Genomic DNA, 21944 nt, shown 5'->3' with positions numbered 1-21944 from the left:
GCCTTAGGAATTTCGAGGCTGTACGGAGTACCAACAATTAATATTCATAAAAGTAAAGTAAAGCCCAGAAATTTTGTTGCTCTTCGCGTGTAGTAGCACAGTGATGGAGTGACTAATAGGTTTTCATGAAAGTATCACTGAATATAATTTAGGCACCGGATTGCTTGGTTCCTCTCACAACGCGTTGTTGCCCAATGCCCATATCAAATATTTAATCACAGTAAATGTGACCCACCATAACGTTTGAAACTACCGTTTCGCAATCTAGCAATTACCTATCATATCGTAATCTATAGCAGCCCATGCGTGTCTTGCTAATCTGGATTATACAGCTTTTTTAACGCTACACATGTTTTAGCAGATCACCTTTGAAGCTTTATGGACAAAAGGCATGAAATATATTTTCCGTTTTTAGAAGTGGTATTCGTATTTCACTTTCAATTGCGACTATCATACCTTGGGTTCTAATTACTTTCAATTCTTTTGTCTGCAGAACATACATGTTGAAGCATAAAAGCAAGTGGAGTAATATGCCTCTATTTTCCGAAAATAAATCTACACTAAATACAACTTTTACGATCCCCAATATTTGTTATTAACGTTTACTAATCGCGCAAAGTGATGGGAACCGTTTCCAATACAATTTCTACGTATTGATCTTCGCCTAAACTTGGGGCCTTATAATATGGGGTAGGGCGCCATATGATATTCTCTAAAAACTAGGTCTTTTAGTAAACAAGGGGTTAGTATCGCATTTTCATATCAATACTCTAATTTGCATCCCATGATGCGAAACAATGCTTTTTCTGTCGAAAATTGATACCTCCAGGGTTGCATCAATACGAATCAAGCTCTCTGAACCTGCTGCATAGTTCGATTCGCAGCTTTTGACAGTCCATGGGAACGAATAGGACTGCTTTTTCAAAACTACTTACTTACTTGAGTAGATTTAAAGTCAGTCAATTCTACTTCAAGTAGTTTTAGGTGGCTTGTTGAAGAAGTACTTCTACTCGTACTTGAGTAGATTTTTTCGTCGCTACTTCTACTTCTACTTGAGTAGCTTTCGTGACTACTTTGACCACCTCTGTGTATCGCTCACATATACGTAAAACTGCGAATTGCATAGCCTCAGTTTATAATTACCAGCCGAAATAGAGAATAGAGAAACGAATTGATAAGATGCAATACATTACCCATTTACAAATTGATATGATACAATTCGAGCCTGTGCCAATGGTTGAGTACTATATAAACTTTATTCGAATTCAATTTCAATGAAATAAGAGGAACAGAGAACAGAAATAGACCTTTTGCTATTAAATTCCTTTACTATACTAGTTTACGACAACGTAAGCTGTAACCTTCGATCACTCCGTTAGCGGTCAATTTTTTTCTGAGTTAACAATGGAGGCATAGTAAAACGCACGATCATTGAATGATTGGTCGCTCTCACGGGTTACACCAGCGTTTCGCAAACAATCCGAAGATATGCAAGATACAGTGATTTTTATCAACACCGATTACTTGATGACGTAAAATTGTCTCGTGAATTTCACTCCGAGTCAATCCACATTTCTGATACGACGAGTCAAGTCAAGTCATTTTAGCAAAGTGACTCGAGTCAAGTCATACGAAAAATGTGACTCGAGTCATCCCAACACTGCTCCTTACGTCAGTAAGATAAAACATCATTCTCTCTCTACAAGTACTTTCGAGTTCTGAAAACAAATACCTGTACAAATTTTCGGCTTGATTCATGTCTACTGGGAGACCCAGAAACTATTTTCGTTACCACTGGCTCCAATTTTTATACTCCATGAGTATTCAATATTTCGAAGACATCAATTGCGACATAAGTCCTCTTCCACCCGCTAAAGCTAGCCCACCAACTATCCTTTTCCGTGAAATGGTATCGATCGCAACACATCAAAGCACTCCTGCTACGCATCATATCATTTTCATGAAATAAATGAAGATATCGTGACAAAAATTTAGCAATTTCAAACAACCGAGAAGCATTAAAAAACGTTTTGAAGTAACAGTAATGCATGCGTGGTGATGACGCAATCTCCACATCTTTTTCATAGATGTCCGGGAAACTAACTGATTGGTCGCAGAATTCGGATCGGATCGTTCAACCTGCATTATTTGCAACACTTTGACAATTCATGACTTTCCGTTAACTGTTATTTTGATATCGTCGACAGACTGCTGCGTGAGATCTTTCTCCAATACATAGGCGTCTGACGGTTCAATCCGCTTATAATATTGTTTCTCAGTTTGAACTATGGAAAAGCCAAACTTCTTGTAGAAATCTAACGCAGACTGGTTGTTGATTTGGACATGCCTGAAAAAGAAGGTATCGCGTTGATCGACAGTCATATTTTCTAGGTACTAATGACAATTTAATCTGAAATTTCAACCCATTTTGGTTTTCTTTATGAGTTTAGTTCAAGTAAATTCACCAGTCTTGACAGTTTCTGGCCCTATTTTTCAAGTATCAGTGCTGATAGAGAAAATGATCCACAGCTGCAACACCAACGGGTTGCGGGTCCGAGTCATGACAACCAAACTGCGAAATCCTATTTCTAGTATCAATCATCATGTCTAAAGCCCGACCGATATTGGATTTTTGGGCCGATACCGATATATTCAGGCGATATTCAAATAAGGTGGAATCTGCCTCAGAAGGTGCATTTTCAAAAATTCACAGCATTTATTTCAACAGCTACACAGCATGAAATAAACTACAACATGAAATAAACTAGATAGGCTGCATCTGGACACCTTGAAAGTTAAGATATGAAATATAGCAATATTCTTAGTCTAACGGTCAAGAATAATAGTTTTCTGACTTGATACCATCATGTTGTGACGTCACAAAAATTGCCGATATTTTTTGACCTCCAATGGCCGATACCGATAATTCTTTCAAAGTCTAATATCGACTCGATATTATCGGCGAACCGATAATCGGTCGGGCTCTAATAATGTCATTTACATTAGGAGAAATCCAATTTATACTTACAAGAATATCGCTGATATGGATTTGTCTTTGTCGCAAATCTTGAAGACATGCTTCAAAAGCATGGTACCAACTCCACGTTGACGATATGGTGCAAGGCATCCGAGCGTCATGATGTAGAGACGCTTATTAGGTTTTGTGTTGTCAATACGACAACAGACTGCACCGACTACTATATCATTGAAAAATGCTGAAATACAAAAATAAAAGGTTCATCATCAAAATAAGCAGTTAATTTTATATTTATTCAACTTCATCAAATACAATAATAGCCATCAAGTCATATCACAAACCATTCTGGGCTGGAAGAATCAGCAGAAAATCAAGTTCCGCAATGCATTATGGTCACTTGTGCTGTTTTGATCTCATAAAAACTTTGATAAAATGAATGAATGAACTCGAATGAACATTGAAATAAGCATACTACTGCCCCATACTGGATTATAAACCAAAACGCAATGTTGATATTTTAAGCGAGGATATGGAAATCATATATATATGTATATTTAAAACAAGCCAAACATTAATTTGATGATAACGTACACGCGTCAGAAACATTGACGAAATTTTATAAGGTCTGTTCGACCTCAAAAACTAATTTGGTAAAACTAGGGATGAAAGTTGGTTGTCCGATACTTGGAACAGCATGGAAATTTGAATCCCCGAACCGCAATCTGTTCGTAGATTTGCTGATTCCACTTTTTGTTCAACTCCAGGACACACAATGCTGACAGCATAATAACTATGCTAGCTTCAAATACGCTTCTGTAATATATAAATATTAATGCTTCTACACATACAGAACAAATCTACCTAACACACACATGAATCGGTTTTCAAGTTCAGCACTAAAAGGAGTGCTGGAGTGGCTAATATAAAATCACAGTGATCACACCTATGATCCTAATGAAGTCATTCCCGTTTTGCCGTTCTGTGATGCTTTGCAGAATTGAAACCTTTTAAATTGCGCGGGTCTTGAGGCGGTGCTATCGCGACAGCAATGAAATAAAAAATAGACACACTATAGCAAGAATACAACTTATAATTATCATGGTAAAATATATCAAGAATATCATTCATGAAGTACCTGCAGTAATTAGATTTTTAGTGAGCACCTCATCAATATTTTCAATACGTATGTTGAAACTTTTGCGGACCGCACAATGCGGAGTTGTGGGCCGTACCTTGCTCACACCTCCTCTATAGTAATGTAATCTTGATTTTTATTCAGTGCATTTTAGTCGACCATCCTTGGAAACTAGCAAAACCAAGGGAAAGCAAGTGGGGTGATTTAGGAATGTTTTGAAATAAATCGTGCTGTGAAATTCATTATTATATATTACAAACTCCTGAAACTGTAGTTGCGACATCACTTCTTATAACATAAGGCACTGTGGTTAATATTGCAAAGTAGAATATATCATTATACATTACCTAATTTTGCCAAATCGCCGACATCCAGCACATCTTTATAAAATTTATCATTGTAGGTTACCGGCAGTATCACTTGATTGAGCAATTTGAGTTGTTTGATGTTATGCTGTGTGATTTCTCCCAAATCAATTCGATCTCTGTAACAAAACAAAACATAATTGATAAATATACAACGCTATTCAACCTTTTAATATAGCCTATGTGGCAGATATTGGCAGATATTCAAATCCCTCATAAGTCTTATTGGCATAGGCTATGCTGCATTTATAATTCAGTTCAGCTCAGTTTGGTTTATTAGCAATTTTTATCAGTTCAATACACCACAAAAATGCGATACCATTTATTTTTAGAGGAGCCAATGCACTGCAGTATACCCCATTACCTATACTATATAGCCTTTGATAACATGGGGAATGAGTTCATTCGACACCATACATCTTCCCATTGTATTACATTCTTGTGGTGTATTGAAATGATGAAATTGTTAGTATAAATTAAACTGAAAAAATGAAATTGAATGAGATCAAGAATTTTTAGTAACTAATCATCATGGCGACTAAATGAAAATTCCCTGGGGTGAGGAGTACAGCTGAAAAAAAAGAAAGAGCATCCGTCCGAGTTCTTAACAAACAGAAAAATGAATTGAAATGGAATTAATGGCATTTGAGTTTCCAAATATATATACCAACGCCATACGGTACAAACAGCTCGTATTAAACAATGAGAGAGTAATATTTAATACATACACATTCATTCTTTATCATCGGAGGAGATCTTCAATTTCGTTCCAAATAATTCGACAGAGAACCGCACTGTGACACAACCATACGATAATAGCAATTGCAAATATCCGATTTCAGCAATGGCGCGCGTCCGTCAAAAATCTCGGTTCGGGTAGAATTACATTGACGATGTCAGTAATGTCGACCATATCAGCATTGGCAAGGCCGTTCTAATATTGCTATGCGCTCTATAAGACACGCATTAGGTTGTGCGGCACACACAGCACAATGCCATGCAATCAACAGATATGAGGATATCGAAACGATTATTACCTGTCACTCAATCCATATCCGCCTATAATGCCCGATGTAACAGTGGTCGTATTAATTTTGGCTATCAGCATATACTTCGCGCATGCCTCATATTTGCATGTTGTAGGTGGGTATCTGATTGGAAGACTTCTCCAAGACGTTTCGAGTCGTTCATATCTCTTTATTTTATCGTAATCTTGTGGTGTTTTGAAACGAACCAGAAAATGAATAAACGAACCAGAACAATGAGGATACTCTGCTGTTACCGTGATTCCTGTGACTTCGATGTCAAAATTATGTTGAATAAATAGATGCACCACATGCTATGAAAGTGAGCAACGTCGATCGACGTTATGAGGTGTCGTTGATTGCATATATATATAGTAAGGCTGTAGTCGGGCTCGTTTCAGATGAGTACTGAGGTTAGTGCGATTTGTTCGGTTCTTGCTTATGTGCAACATCACTAAACCAGCCTAGGCCAACAATATATCACATACAAAGCGGCATAGGTTGCAGGATATCGTCATTCATCATCATCATCATCATATAACCCGGCAGGCCTGCTGTATGGAATCGGTGTCCTGTGCTCATACAATTCTTTATTTTAATTTTTTAATAAATTACTTTAACTTGAAGAATCATCGCTGCTCACCTGTCATATTAGGCAGAACGTACCGAGATTCCAGTATACGACCGGCAGGCATGTTGCATAAAGGCTTTGTTCTTTGTATAGTGACTGTGCTGTACTCTTCAAATCGTTTTACTTTGAATTCAGAACAAACGAAGGTTATAATATACTTCTTTTGGTATCAGTACCTGGGTCTTGCCGAACCTCGGGAAGTTTTGCAATGTCTCACAATAATGACATGCAGCCACCTCCCAGGCCTCCAATGTTGGGGAACATGCCTCCCAGGCCGCCGATGGGCCCGCCAGGAAATATGATGGGTCCCAGGCCTGGTATGCCGCCACCACCACCAATGAACATGATGGGTACGTTTTCAACTGTATATAACTATGTATGTTGTTGAAAGATAATGTATAAAGTATAATCATATTATTATACAGGTGGTGACAGGGGCTTCCGCGGAGAGGGAAATATGCCACCACATCCAGTGAGTCATTTTTACTCTAGGCCCACTACTAGTTATCAATTTATGAATATGTCCACTGGCCACACTATAAACTGGACTTAGGATCGTGTCATGGTTGTCAGTTCGTGAGCAAAACATTGATTATACAATAGTCGAAAAAAAAAATTTAATGTGAAATTGTAGTTATTGCAGAAAGACGATTATTGCATATAAATATCTAAAAAAATGGTTTTGTCAAATATTCAGCTGAATAGAAATCTCTCGCATCAAAAGCCCTAAGCAGCTCATCCTCGTTAACAAAATTTTTGAAATGATTTGGATGAAAGCTGGTTGCACCACTGTTGGGATCAAGTCACAGCAAATTTTTACTTGGATCAATTCATTACTAGAATTTCCAGTTTCTGTGGGATAGCCGTGGTTGGGCTGCTGCACAAGCAATGACAAAACAAACCACAACAATAGGCCTACTACAGGACTAATATTTATCTGTAACAAGATGAAATATTTTTAATAATTCCCTCCACTTAGTAATTAGTGTGCCGCCACAGATACTCAGGTGTGCCGCGAACATTTTGGGAGTTTTGGAAAATAACTAGAAATATTTACAAACAGGTCTGAAGACTAGCATATGCAACTTCTTCAACAGCTGATAAATAAGCTCAGCAAGTGACAATGAAACCAGTTGCGGCATCCTAATAAATCAAGCAATCTTTCCACAGAAGAACAGCTAATTGATTTACAGAAATGTCCATTTTAAATTTGAAGCTATTTCTTCAAAAGAAATTCGATGAATTTTAGCTGTCTAATAGCAAATCCTGTTCCATGATCGGTTCATGGACATGGCATTTCTTTTTTGAGTGAAATTAAAAGCTGTATACGAGAGACACTGCTTGGAATTAATGACAAAATGTGGGGATGATTGTGAACGATTTAACCTCCCCTTTCTGTTGTATATGTTCTTTTCATATAATAAAAAACATCAATATTTTTTAAGCCTCTTTGCTTGTTTTATAATTTTTCTAGTGTGCCACTAGCCGAAAAAGTTTAGGAACCACTGATCTATGCTGTTGACATACATTTTTAATATCTATTCCATAAAATGAAGACAATGAATCCATCTAAACAGCTTCTAACAGGAGTCTCAATTGCCTGCTGTTCCTCACGATATGTCATTTATTTCAGGATCAATTCAACAATATGCCTCCAGATAGGTTCAGTGGACCGCCTGCCCGCTTTGATGGTCCGCCTGCTCGCTTTGACGGTCCGCCTGGTGGATTTGAACCACCCCCTGGTGGGTTTGAACCACCCCCTGGCGGGTTTGAACCACCTCCCGGTGGATTTGAGCCACCTGGCGGATTCGAGCCACCTCCCGGAGGGTTTGAACCGCCCCCCGGGGGTTTCGATGGACCGCCCGGAGGCTTTGAACCTCCACCTGGGCGCTTTGACGGGCCTCCCGGACGCTTTGACGGGCCGCCCGGAGGGTTTGACGGGCCGCCCGGCGGGTTTGATGGACCCCCTGGGAATTTTGAGCCCCCTGGCGGTAACTTTGAACCTCCTGGAGGATTTGATGCCCCGCCGAGTGGATATAACCGGCCCGATGAATTCCGGGGGGATCTTGAAGGTGAGTGTGAAGTTGTAGTTCATAGATACACTCTGCACTAGTCGCATGGTGATTAGCGCAGGTTAAAATTGAGTACCTGATTGATTCGATTCTGAATTCAGTTCTAGGCTCTGAATTGAGTCAAGTATTCAAGTGTCACTAACTATAAGACCACGCCATGACAGTATGAATGACAAAAGTTCAAGAAGGCTATGTATGTTGGGGCTGTTTTAGGATTTTTCTTTATTTTCGGATACTGGAGATTCACTGATTAAATTGTCAGGTTGCCTAATGAAACGCAACACACCAAATTTGGCTCAATTGCTACCAGTAGATGCCTACGCAGAGCCAATTGAAATTGATTATAAAAAAATTTAGAAATTTTTATTTAATTTAGCAAAAATTGCTCTACATCGTTCTTTCAGCCGAGTTAACAATTTTATGGGGTTGACAGTTGCATTTGAAAACTTTATTTTTATAATAAATTCAAAAATGTCAATTGGCTCTGTTTAGAATGAGTGGAATGGAATGGAGCAAGACAACCCTAATGTTTATACCTACCTTTTATCTGATGACAAACAATATAATGCCAGTTTCACATCACGTTAAAGATAATTCGGTTTTTCTTCGGCCGTACCTATTTCGTTACACTTTGGGACAACACTGTGGGGTTCGATCACGACTTTGCAAAAATATTATTTCCAGTAACGTGCGTGACTTTCTATTGCACGCTCATATGCTGCATTACAAGGTTTCAAAGATTTCACAGAGGAAAACAGTAGCGGAGTTATAGTTCATGTGATGAATTAACGCTTAATGGCAAGTTGTGTATAATTTAAGTACTCGAAAAATGATCTCTCACTAGTCGACTCAAATCATTAGAAATAATACTCTAATTATTGTGCCCAACCCTAATTATGAATAAGCCTTGACCACCTTGACCCATAAGCCTTCTCGATCTAGTAGGAGATGACTCTGCCGGAAATATTATGGTGCACCGGTTTCGTTATGCAACAGTGTCCCAGGTTCACTGTGTTGAAAATTAAATGGTTAAGACGAGGGGTGGGGGTTCACGCAGATTTCTATTCAATTCTAAATTGCAGGGGTTTCAACCCGAGCCATCCTGGCTACGGGCCTGTCGTTGATAATTGTGTTTTTATTCCATCAAGCAATGAATCAGTACCGGTGTTGCTATTTTCCCAACAGACAACGCGACCCGCAGACACACTCCACTGCCGCTGATGTCACGCGAGGTGGAACCCACGAAAGACTTTGAGAGGAAACTGAAAGAGGATGAAAAGACGGGCAGGAAAGGTCGGGATTTCCGCCTTCCTGCGGCGTTGGAGAAAATGCTCGCGTATAAGGATGAAAGAGCGCGAGAGGTGATTTGCTTTGGAGTGTAGTCTCAGAACGGGGACCAAAGTGCTACCGCTAGGGAGAACTTAACTTGTTATTCGAGACTCGACGAATTCCAATTCTCGATTCTTTTCACACCCTGAAACCTTGACCCATCTACTGTGCATGGTATATCCTATATAGTCAATTGATTAAAACATTTATATTTAAATATTTGAGTTCATTTCAATCTGAATGTATTATTCAGTTGTATATGGGAGTTTTGAGTCTTCAAGAATCTCTTCATATATCAATAAGGTCGATGTATTAAAAGTCGCACAAATATGAAGAAAGTAGTTCTTGCTACGACGTAATATTTATTCGATTAGTGTGATTGCATCCCCAAATAACCTTTGCAGGCCTTATCAAATGGAAGTCCCTGATAACTTCTATGAATTCTAGGCAGCCTGATGCCACATGTGTTTTCTATGTTCTCAGGTCATACGTGATCCCACATTGAGGATTTCACTTTCCCATATCGCATGTCCTGCAAATTTGATACTTGGTACTGTGGAATAGTATGGTTGTATCATTCTGTCCAGCTTTTAGAGCTGCGGTTCTCAATGTTATCCCTGTAGTATGTTGAGGGAGGATTTTGTGGGTTTGTGACTTGTACTAACTTGCGTTGTAGGTTGGTGTTTCCCACGAAGATGCGAAGAAAGCGCTGGAAGGTAAACTGGAACTGAAATCGCTACCCTCCAAAGATGCCGGCATCAGTGAACAGAAAAAGTACGACAATATAGTGCCTTCTCGCCAATTCAGTCTTTGTTTTTTTTTGCAATTTCAAGGAATAGACTAGTAAATATTATCCCTTTTACAGTTTAGGTTTTAGAAAGTAGATAGTTGTTGTGGTTTGTGTTTTGTCAGTATTATGAGTGAGATTATCGTAAGAACCTGCAAAAATACAGGTCGTATCCATCTTGTCAATGTCGACGTCAGGGTTGTAACCAAGTCATAAGGTTTCGAGTCACAAGTCAATTTTACTTTTATAGTTTTGACTTGAGTCTCGTCGAGTCATTTTCAATTCACCAATGAGGCAAGTCCGAGTCAGCTATGAGAGGGCCGAGTCATAGTGTTTTGACTCGAGTGCGCTTCCAAGTCATTATGTTCGCTGTTCAGTTCAATCCAGTTCAACCCACTTTTTCCAACTCTGCTCGGGTGATGTAGAACGGCTCGCATTCTTAATATATTAATTTTCCCCAGTCCTAACAGTTTCTGACACTATTTTCCAAGTATCAGGACTGATAGACGAAATACCAATAATGTGGTAATTTTACTATTCTTTGAAGTTGCAAAAAGATGTCTGTCTTGTCTGTCCTAGTCTCGACTCATATGACTCGGTTCGAGTCATGCACAATGACTCGGGTACAAGTGGAGTCAACACAAGAATTGACTCAATTCGAGTCATTTTACGCGTTTGAAAAGAAAAATACTCGAGTCAAGTCGAGTAACCAAAATTCGCGACTCGAGTCAAGTCGAGCCATTTTTGATTTCACCACCGAGTCAAGTCCGAGTCACGGTGCTGATACTCGACTTCGAATCCAAGTTAGTGTGTTCAACTTTCATTTTCAAGTTCAATGCTATTTCACAAACACCAGTTCTGACAGACGAAATACTAATAATACAGTAGCTTACCATTCTTCGAAGTTACAACGAAATGACTGTCACGGCCATCCGGGTCTGTAGAGTCATACGAGTTGGTCGAGCCTTGCGCAAAGTCGAGTCAATAGACAAATTGCCTCGCGAGTCTATACCAAAAAATCTCGAGCCGAGTCATGACTCGAGTCATTACATTCCGTGATTGGAATTCTCGGGCCGCAATGTCAATATCTCGTTCAGGAAACTGGAAGAAATCAAGGCCGAAATAGCCAAGCAATATATCGGCGACCTCGATTCCGGGAGACTGCCCGGCAAGGCGGAGATCGCCGAGCAGGCGCGTAAAGCCATTAAGAACAGAAAGAAGAAAGAGAAAAAACGGAAAAGGCAGCAGCAGAAGAGAGATCAAAAGGGAGAGAGCGCGGAAGCCGCGAAAAGCGACGTGGAGAAAGGCGAGGCCGACGTCGCCGAGAAGGAGAAAACGGAAGAAAAAGAAGTGGAGATCGAGTACGTGCCGTCAAACCGTAAAGCTATTCGATTGAATAATATATTCCTGTTGAAATAACCCAAATATTTCGTCAGCAAAAGCGGGGAATGGTAAGAACTTTGTATGTCAACAATCTTGTCATTTGTTGATGTACAATGTTCTTTTCAACTCTCTCCTAGCAATAGGGTGGAGTGAAAAATGGAAAATTCTGAATTTCAAAACGGACTCTCGATATTTGGTGCCAAATATCAAAAAAATGATTTCTATGATAATTTTGCACTCGTGCGCCCTCTAGTGGTCGTGCAATTTCACCCAACGAATGAAAAATAGCTAGGTTCGCTATATATTGATGACCGCCTACGCTAGAAAGTCGATTTCGGGCTTAAAAGATGCGGAAGCAACGAGTTTGTATCTCACTTCCGCAGAACTTTGTCTTGAAAATGAACAGGAAAAAAGTTACAAGCAAATTATTGATTTTTAGACCGTTTTTAAGTAAAATTAGGCACTGAAGCAATGGGTACGATGCCTAAAGCGTGTGGTGATTGATCTTATGACTGACAACTCCATATTGAATGCACATGAATTGCAATCCCATATTGACAACACAAAAACATTAATTCTATATTGAAAAAAGATATATTTCGACCACTTTAAAGTCTCTTTCCACTGCCTCGAGTGCTGTACCTCGAGGAGTCTCTTGAAACGGTATCGTCCTTTCCGGAATTGGAAAAGTTTCATGTTTCGACGTGTGTTTCAGATACGTGACGAACATGCCGGACTTGAACGATCCCTACCTGTACGAATTCAAAAAGATTTTCGAAGCTTTCAAAATCGCGGAAGAGGTGAGAGGGCGAAACGGTCTCGTATGTTTTACGTCGCTTCACGCGTCTCGTGCGTTTTAGGTCGAAAAGCCAGTCATCGATATCGAGAAGGACATCGAGAAGTTGAAGGCGAAATTGAAGCAGCCGAAACCTATCAAAGAAGACAGCAGTGATGTATGTTTTTTGTTTGTTGCGTCAGATTATGCCATGGAGCACTCTGTAGTTTTATAAGTTCTCGTCGGTAGAGCCAAGAGTAAATTCGCCAATGTTAGGAGACTGGGATGTTTATATTATACGGTAGGAGGGTTTGAACCTCTGAAAGGTTCAGGTTCGTGTGAACGCGAACCTCTTGGAAGGTTCTGTGTGAACGCGAACATGAACCTCATGACGTCACGTGACGTCATATTGCTAATTCCAACCCTACATTTCAGTGAAGTGATAGCCTATATTGGTGTACACGATACCTAGCGACGACTCGGGCCACAAAATAATAATATAATAATTTATAGAGCGCCGAATATAACAATATATCATTACTACACTAGGGCGCTTCACATAAAAGGCAATAAAATATAAAAGTAAACGATATGTATAAAAGGCGGAGTGCATAGTTGTAGGGCTGAATGAACACTACTCTAGTTCGAACGCTTGTGTGAATAAAACGGTCTTGATTTTGCGTTTGAAAACATATAGCGAGTCACATAGTCTGATAGAAAATGGAAGATTGTTCCACAGAATGGCGGCCGAGGAAGAAAAGGTTCTCTCGCCGTAGGTCGATGTTCTGACTCTGGAACTGACAAGAGTTTTTGCGACTGAGAACGTAGCGCTCTTCCGGGATTATACATTGTCACTAGCTCACGAAGGTGCACTTCGCTCCATGCATTTGAAGACGTACAGAAGAAGCTTGTATTCAGACCTAAATTTCACGGGTAACCAATGAAGGGATCTAAGAATCGGCGTTACGTGATCACGCTTCCTTGACCGAGTTACCAAAACGAGCAGCGATGTTTTGGATCTTTTGTAGCTCGTCAATTTTGGTTTACCCCGTGAAGCAGAGCATTTCCATAGTCAAGCCGTGATATCACCAGCGACAGTATTATGGCTTTGCATGCATCCTCATTATGCCACCATGCTGAAGTATTTATTGACGTTTTAAACGTTGCCGAATGTATCAACTGGGACAATCAAATTATATAATAATCGCATAAAATCAATATCTCCCGTCGCTTTGCCAACAATTTCAACGAGGAATTGCAAGGGAATATAAGCTTACGCCTTAACGGTCGAGGCCAGACCAGACAATGTCTTCGGCGTCTGAGTATTACGTTGATACTGAGTAGAGTGTAAAACGGGTTTCTCTACTTGCCACCGATATTACCCTATTAACAAGTTATACAACAGTAGCCAACACCTTAATCGCACGGAATTGGTTTTTATGATACAGTAAACATATGAAATCAAGATTGAACCCGTACGGTTGCTAGATTGTTTACATTAGACGACGCTATCAATTTCATTTATTGGTTGAATAAGCATCATTCGCTGACTACCTACATGTAGTGTATTTCGCTCTTTATGTTGTGTGATAGCGGGTCAAGCTCACAGGAGAGAATCACTAAATATTCACAAACGGAAAGCTGGATATTTCAAGCAAACTTTTGTAACAAAGCAAGTAAAATTTTTGAGATTGTCAAGGTGCATAGGCTCGTTTAGTGTTCATTTTTTATGCTACCAGCACAACTGATAGAGTGGCCCGCAGTAGAAATCAAATTGCAACCAAAGATGTTATAATGAAGTGCAAATTGTAATATGAAAAAGGTTCACAGTGCAGAACCTACCAAGGTTCGTTTGTGAACGTGAACCTTTAAATTTCTGAGGTTCACACACAGAACGCGAACGTGAACCTCACGTTCACACCATCCCCCTTATGGTGTCATATCTATTATGACAGTTGAAATGTGTGCCTTCTAGCGCTCAAATCCTTGCCTGACCCTGACTATGCGACGCAAACCCGTGTAGTCAGGATTGCTGTGTTAAAAATTTGCCAAATCGTCTGTTTCTATTCGACAGGAGGAAGAGAGAGAGAAGCCGAAAGTGTCCAAGAGACAGCTGAAACGGCTGAATCGCTTGAGCGTGGCCGAATTGAAGCAACTGGTGGCCAGACCAGATGTGGTCGAGATGCACGACGTCACAGGTCAGTGCCATGGTGTCTAAATTATAGAAGTCAGGGCATCCAACAAACGTTAGCTTTATGTCTAAGTTGCCAACAAAGAAGTGCGTTCATTTTACTCAACCCCTTGCATTACGTAACAACTGTTGACGAGCTTTCCATGAATGCAATTTAGTCGAGAATGTCCTAATATTTTTCATATTGCCCTTAATACGTATTTTCTATCAATTTGTGGATCAGCTTCATTTTCCAGTTGTTATTGACATTAAATACTATGAAACTACATCCAAATCATGTATTGGTACCCTGCCGTGGCTCCAGGATCAGGTAATGCTGACGATTCATCCAAGTCTCGCTGGATAGATGCACAGAATGAAGTCTTTGACAACAAAAGAAAACAATGGTCTTATTCTTACATCGGTGTCATAGAAATGTAAAAATCTATTTTTACTCCAGCGCAAGACCCTCGTCTGTTGGTGCACTTGAAGGCGACGAGAAACTCGGTTCCTGTACCCCGCCATTGGTGTTTCAAGAGAAAGTACCTTCAAGGAAAACGTGGTATCGAGAAGCCTCCATTTAATTTGCCGGACTTTATCAAGAACACAGGAATCATGGAGATGAGAGAGGCGCTTCAGGAGAAGGTCGGGGAGATACGTTGTTTGTATGATATTGCCCTACCATTGATCTTCAATAGTGAGATGTTGATCCATGCGAGGTTGTCCTTCGGAGTTGTAGGTGTCTGAACTACAGCCCGCTAACTTGTTGTTCTTGGCTCGCAGAATGTTCTGATTATATATCTGAAAATGTTACGACTATTGCCATTGACCCATGCATCTTGACACATCCAATACCATTTTGGTTATCTCTTACTACTTCATAAACGCTACAGGTTCACAATCACTTCAAAAATATTTTAGACTGTCCGGTTTGAACATTAGATCATATCAAATAGAAACGAGGTCACACCCTCAAAGTCAGCCTTCTGAATTTATTCAAGGGGTTTCACGTAGATCTATGCACCCTAAATTCAACAAATATCATCAGAGCACGTTTGTATGCGAAGTAGATTTGAAGTATTGGATCCTATTTTGTTTTGAAGCCTGACTTGCGAAGTTGTGATTCCACTTACCAGCAAGAATTTACATAACCAACAAAGCCACTTGTTAGTCGGTCTTAGCGAGCCTATTGGAAATACCAATATAGTAGCTGGCGTAGCCACAGATTAGGGGCAAATGGCGGAACATATTCACTGTTGTTCAATATCAGCTCATGCCCAATAGCTAGACCAAAATCTAATAGCATGCATCAATACCAACTCTTTGTGCCATTTAAAGATGGTTCTCTATGTACTCAGTGACATAGTACTGTGTAACAAATTGCAACATTGGATCTCGCTTTTTTCCACGCAGGAGGACCAAAGGACTATGAAGTCTAAGATGCGGCAGAAGGTCCGTCCCAAGATGGGCAAAATAGACATCGACTATCAGAAACTGCACGACGCCTTTTTTCGATACCAAACCAAACCGAAAATGACGATTCACGGCGACCTGTACTACGAAAACAAAGAATTCGAAACAAGACTGAAGGAAAAGAAACCAGGAATACTATCCGACGACTTGCGGGTGGCCTTGGGAATGCCAGTCGGACACGTAATAGACCTTGTTATCAGTTGTAGATTTCCAGAAGTAATGCCATAAATTTCTTCGAGTAGAAGTAGCAATTTCACGAATAAGTAAAGAATTTGTTTTTCTAAGCCTATTATTGTCTGAAAAACTGAGTAGAAGTGGGAGTGTTTGAGGAGACTCTTGGTGGTACAGAACTTCCGTACGCAATTGTATTGAAATAAACCCGAATATTTTCGACTGACACTCGTCAGGGGTAATAGTCGATACACAATGTTCTATCCAGTTCCAATTTACGACTAGTTGCAGATGCCCACTGACAAGAGTCGGTGGAAAATATTCGGGTTTATTTTCAATATGAAGTGGAATCGGAAAACAATTTGAGGAAGTAGTGCAACCGGCACAAAATCAGTTATGGTATTATAAACATGTGTAATCTTCTAATCTACATTTGGTTACCATGATAAGAGCTGTTTCACGTGACTCTTTTGACAATTTTAAAGTGATGAACTCCTATCCCAAAACTGATTTCTGATATTCGAAATCCAAAATGAAAAAGTAAGTTGTCTGAATGCATTAGTGCTTGAGTTGGAAGGGCAAAAACCGCTAGAAAACCTGCTCCGAAAAAGTAGGATAACTCCGTTACTGATAACCTTTGGTGACTTTATTACCCGAAAACTAACCCCAAACCTTGGCCAAGCTAACCCTGACCGAAATCTAACCGTTGACAATTTCCAGAATAAAGAAAAGGTGCCTCCTCCATGGCTTATCGCTATGCAGCGATATGGTCCGCCTCCTTCCTACCCCAACCTGAAAGTAGCCGGACTGAACGCCCCGATTCCTGAAGGCTGTTCGTTTGGTTACCACGTCGGCGGTTGGGGCAAACCGCCTGTCGACGAAGCGGGCAAGCCGCTGTACGGCGATGTGTTCGGAGTGCAATCTGGGACGCTGGACGACTTGGGAAACGGTATGTTACCTTTTCTGCGACCACAAAGATAATAGTGCCAGTTTCACACCACATACGGATAATTTGGTATTGTTTCTGCTATACCCATTTCATGACACTTTGTAACAATATTCTGGGTTGAGCACGACTACACTGATATGTCATTTCCGCCAACGTACGTCGCTTTCTTCCATATGTTTCGGATGCTGTGATACGACAGATTGATGTTTTAAGGCTTCCACGCTGGGAAACAACATCGCAACTGGAATTCTTGATGATATAATACAATTCTTACTGGAAAGGGTCATAATTTCGAAAACATCATCTTTCACTACTCGTTGCATAGTTACAATACATACTTGATTCAGATTCGAGAACATAATCATTGTATATCGGGTGCCGCTCTTTGCGATGCAATAACAGTACAGGTGACGTGAAACATTCAAATATGTAACTTTTATGCAACTGCGATTAAAATAATGCCAGACACACTGCATTGTAGAGAATGTTGTAGTTTTCAAAAATGTCAATTTGATGAATTTGATAATGCTGCGGGTTCGTCATTAGTTCAAATAAATTTCCCTTCCACTAACATTCACAGCCTTGGGCTACAGCATAAAGAATATATTTGCAGTTGATAAAATAGCTCTGCGGCAAGGGGAGTGTAATTTCAGTAATCGAAATAAATTGTCTCTTAATACTCAGACTGGTAACGTTGTCACAAACCCCACTGACGATCGATCTGTGATTTTCATCCCGATACGAGTTTGTGCCTCTATTTTAACAGATGACAACGTAGATAAGACACCCTGGGGTGAGCTCGAGAGTGAGAGTGAAGATGAAAGTGAGAGCGAGGAGGAGGAAGAGGAGCAAGATCAAGAACCCCAGCAGGCCCAACCACCAGATGTTACCGGTTTTATCACGCCGGCTGAAAGGTACTGTCTAGGACTCTGTTACTACACAGTCCAGTTATGCACTTCTGTTACCTTCTTGATTTGACCATGTTGTTCACACAATGGTTGCTACTGCCCAATGCTCGTGTATTAGTTCAATATGGTAGTTTTTTCTACGGTATGGTACTTGACAGGGTAAAAAAACTTTTAAAATGTCTAAAATACAAAGTGTAACACCCCATTTACTTTCGACTCGATGCACCCGTGATTGAAGTCGTAGATTCCTATCAATTAGGCATAATCGAATATCAGACTGATGTCTGGTTGGGTGTTTGACAGGGTGGTAACCAAGTCACGAGGCTCCGAGTCGCAAGTCAATCTCACTTTTTTTAGTTTTGACTCGAGTCAAGTCGAGTTATTTTCAATTCACCGCCGAGTCCAAGTCATCGAGCAGAGGTTGAGTCCGAGTCATGGTAATATGACTCGAGTCCGAGTCCAAGTCATTGCGTTGACTGCTCAGTTTTCCAGTTATAACTATGTTTGGTGATATCGAATGGTTCACATTTATATTATACTAATTTTCCACACATTTAGCAGTTTCTGATCGTATTTTCAAGTGCCAGCACCAATAGACGAAATCCCAATAAGGTGGTTACTTTACTATTCTTCGAAATTACAATGAAATGTCGGTCTTTGCCGTCTGAGTTTTGAGTCATATGACTTGGTTTGAGTCGAGTCATCAGAAAATCGTGACTCGAATCATTGCAACCCAGGTGTTTGGTAATCACTGACTTGGTACACCGTTTGATATTGAGTTGGGTTGATCACTGATCTCCGTGAACATGGGTGCTACATGGGTTTGGGTGCGATTGAAGCCAATCAAAGTTCCAAGGCTTCAACGGTGGGGTAAGATAGTGTCGAAACGGTAATTCGTCGCCGATAAAACAGTTCTTTGTCTTCGTATAATTTCGTTACTCGGAAAAAATCGACTATTACCACTTGACTCGGAAACATTACAATCAATCCTCGGATTCGAGTACTTGGATCGCTAATTGAATCCCAAATTGTTAAATTACTTGTTTTGTTGCAGTGGGATGGCGACTCCCAGCGGTATATCGTCTGTCCCGGCCGGGATGGAAACGCCAGACATGATCGAGCTGAGGAAACGTAAAATCGAAGACGCCATGGAAGGGTGAGATCTTGAGATGCACCAGTTGATTCCACCTGGCTATTCACATATTTAACCACATAATATTGCATTCTGTATCATATATTATATCTATATTAGTTTATTTGCCGGTTGTTCTTCCTATTTATTCCTATTATTGAAATTTTCTTTCTCTTTTCCTGGGAAACTCTGTATTACACCTATATTCGTCAAGTTCTGTGAAGTTCATTTATTACATTATGACTTTCCGATGAAAAATCAAGTACTATGGTTCCTGCTCACTTTGTGATCGTTCCAACGGTCCCAGGCAAATACCGATCAGGCATCATCAGTTAATGAAATCAATCCCTCTCTCTCTGACACCTCTTTGCAACAAACGATACAGTCAAATTGCCAGGTATATTCTGCTTGAAGCTTCTCAACTGAATCTGATCAGATGAAACAAGGCTGATGGCGGTTAGCCAAATTGGTTCTCGCAGCATAATAATGCCAGTTGAACAACTGCGAGCGGAATCAATATGGCAACATGGACACATCGTTTGTTGCGATGTTAGAGTACTGTACTTTGTTAGACTTTGTAGGTAAAAAACGTTAATATTCAATTGCATTATATATTCATATTGAAATAAACCCAAATATTTTCAGCTGACACTTGTCAGGGGTAATCACCAGCCACTAGTAGTGATTTGGAAAGAACTTTGTATATTAGCGATTTCCCATTACAATTTTGCATAACGAATGTAAGCTGAAGATCTTTCAATATCAGTATATTAAAGTTCCGTACCTCAAAGAGTCTTTGAATTTGGCAATATGACAATAACTACACGTTTCAGCGGAGAGACTCCCGATCTGTACACTGTCCTGCCTGAAAAAACTGCCGGAGCCGCTGGACGCACAATGATGGGCTCGAGCCACGTGTATGATGTTGCAGCCGTAAGTACCGACACATCTTCTCGCTCCGTCCCTTTCTAAAACCCAAACCCGGATTTCCAGGCGAAACGCGCACACGGATCGGCGCCGGACGGATACTCGGGCGTGGAAGTGGCGCTCAACCCCGAAGAGCTGGAGCTGGACACGGCGGCGATGGCGGCCAAGTATGAGGCGCGCGTGAGAGAGCAACAGGCCCAGGTCGAGAAGGAAGATTTCAGCGACATGGTCGCGGATCACGCGGCCAAACAGAAGGTGGAGCGTCTTGTTTTTATTGGTTGCCCGGCATTTTGTTTTTCAGTGAACAACAGTATTTCTAGTAAAAAATTTCAAAATACACGTTTTCTCGTCGGATCTTATAAGTTTTGTGATTTGTAAGTGTCCTATTTTCAGGATGTCAATCCCTCTGTATTATAATGCATATTACCTGCAAATCAGTTTGACCTCGGTTGTATGAGTCAGAAATGTGCCTTGACCTGGGGTTTCGTGTGAACTCCAGTTGAAAACCACTGCCCTACCCCTACTCCGTGTCAAACTCTAATCTCATCGATTCCTACCCTGAAAACACTTTGTACTTTTCAAAATCTGAAAAGTGGGTAGTTTTCCTGAAAAAATTCTACAGTTCACGTAACTTTGCAAAATATTCGGTCGTATGGTTGTGTTGCTCTCTGCTTAAATCCCTACTCTCTGTACTTTGCAGAAAAAGCGAAAGGCGCAAACACACGAGCCTGGTCGCGCGACCAAGAAATACAAGGAATTCAAGTTCTGATTTGGAAATTCGGGAGCTGGCTACCGGACCAGCATACTGAACAGAAATGGTGTGGGAGACTTCAACTTCTGCTGCCCGCCTGCCATTCGCGCGGTTCTACTTTTTTACGTCATTCAACAAACGAGGAGTAAATGAATGCTGCTTAGTAAATGCGTTGCTATTGAACTGGGGCTGGTTAGGAATTCAGGGAAACGCAGATAGTGTTTATGGTAGTTTTCGGTTTGGAATAATGATGTTGAATTTTCGCGTTACAGTTCAGAAGGTGTAGTACTTTGGATGTAGATCAGTGTTACGTCGCAACTGTCACTTCAGTTCACTCATAATTTCAATGAACCACAAGACTGCGGTAAAATGAAAGAATGAGGAGTCGAAATGACTTGGAGTAGAGCAGCGGTTCTTCGTGTACTATCCTGGCGAACCCTTGCGCTGATCTTCGAGCCCCATATTTCCGCCTAATATAGTCACAAAAACAAACATCGACTACACTACACATCATATCACACCTAGTCGAAATAGATGTCAGATTGCGCTCCGATAATCTCGAGCGAAAACAATTCAATATTCATTCAGTACAATCTGCCTGTATTTGATCTTGAATGCGGACAGGCTTGAAGACCGCCTAATTGCGGGTGAGAGAAACACTGTTCCACAGTTGCGGTCCCTGATACGTTATTTTGTAATTTGTGCTGAACGTCTGAGTCAACAGACCGGTGTATGTACGTCTGTTGGGGGGGGGGGGCTGCCAGTAAAACTGTACTCGAGCCACTGCAAAAATTACAACATAGCGTACTCCGTATCATAGCTAGGGGCCTGGTTGTCCATCCAACAAGTCGCTGCTGAAGAGATTCGGTGTCCTAAACATAGAAGATATGCGGAAACTAGAAATCGCCAAGTTTATGTATCAGTTCCTCTGCGGTCATTGCCCCGAATATTTCAATGACTTCTTTACCTCGCAATCAAAAGCGC

General features: G+C 40.6%; 2 protein-coding genes across 2 annotated transcripts; one reads left to right on the top strand and one right to left on the bottom strand.

Moving 5' to 3' along the window:
- Nucleotides 1-1935: 1935 nt before the first annotated feature.
- Nucleotides 1936-5367, bottom strand: LOC145441955 (N-alpha-acetyltransferase 50-like). Its single transcript, XM_080319910.1, has 4 exons — nt 5206-5367; nt 4460-4596; nt 3029-3215; nt 1936-2347 (listed from the first exon to the last, which is right to left on the bottom strand). The coding sequence occupies exons 1-4, from the start codon at nt 5211-5213 to the stop codon at nt 2167-2169; spliced, it is 513 nt and encodes a 170-aa protein (XP_080176036.1). The 5' UTR covers nt 5214-5367; the 3' UTR covers nt 1936-2166.
- Nucleotides 5368-6238: 871 nt separating this feature from the next.
- LOC145441953 (splicing factor 3B subunit 2-like) lies at nt 6239-21143 on the top strand. Its single transcript, XM_080319905.1, has 17 exons — nt 6239-6483; nt 6559-6605; nt 7767-8205; nt 9391-9566; nt 10211-10308; nt 11419-11682; nt 12420-12504; nt 12565-12657; nt 14554-14677; nt 15110-15294; nt 16063-16302; nt 17014-17242; nt 18009-18156; nt 19205-19306; nt 20116-20215; nt 20276-20464; nt 20910-21143. Exons 1-17 carry the CDS (start codon nt 6342-6344, stop codon nt 20976-20978), a joined length of 2730 nt encoding a protein of 909 aa, XP_080176031.1. The 5' UTR covers nt 6239-6341; the 3' UTR covers nt 20979-21143.
- The last annotated feature ends 801 nt before the right edge of the window (nt 21144-21944 follow it).

Source organism: Botryllus schlosseri, chromosome 6, assembly GCF_051294905.1.
Source record: "Botryllus schlosseri isolate E-star chromosome 6, Bs_hap1, whole genome shotgun sequence".
NCBI lineage: Eukaryota > Metazoa > Chordata > Ascidiacea > Stolidobranchia > Styelidae > Botryllus > Botryllus schlosseri.
The sequence above is the reverse complement of the archived record's forward strand: the minus strand, read 5'-3'. Positions and strand labels throughout refer to the sequence as shown.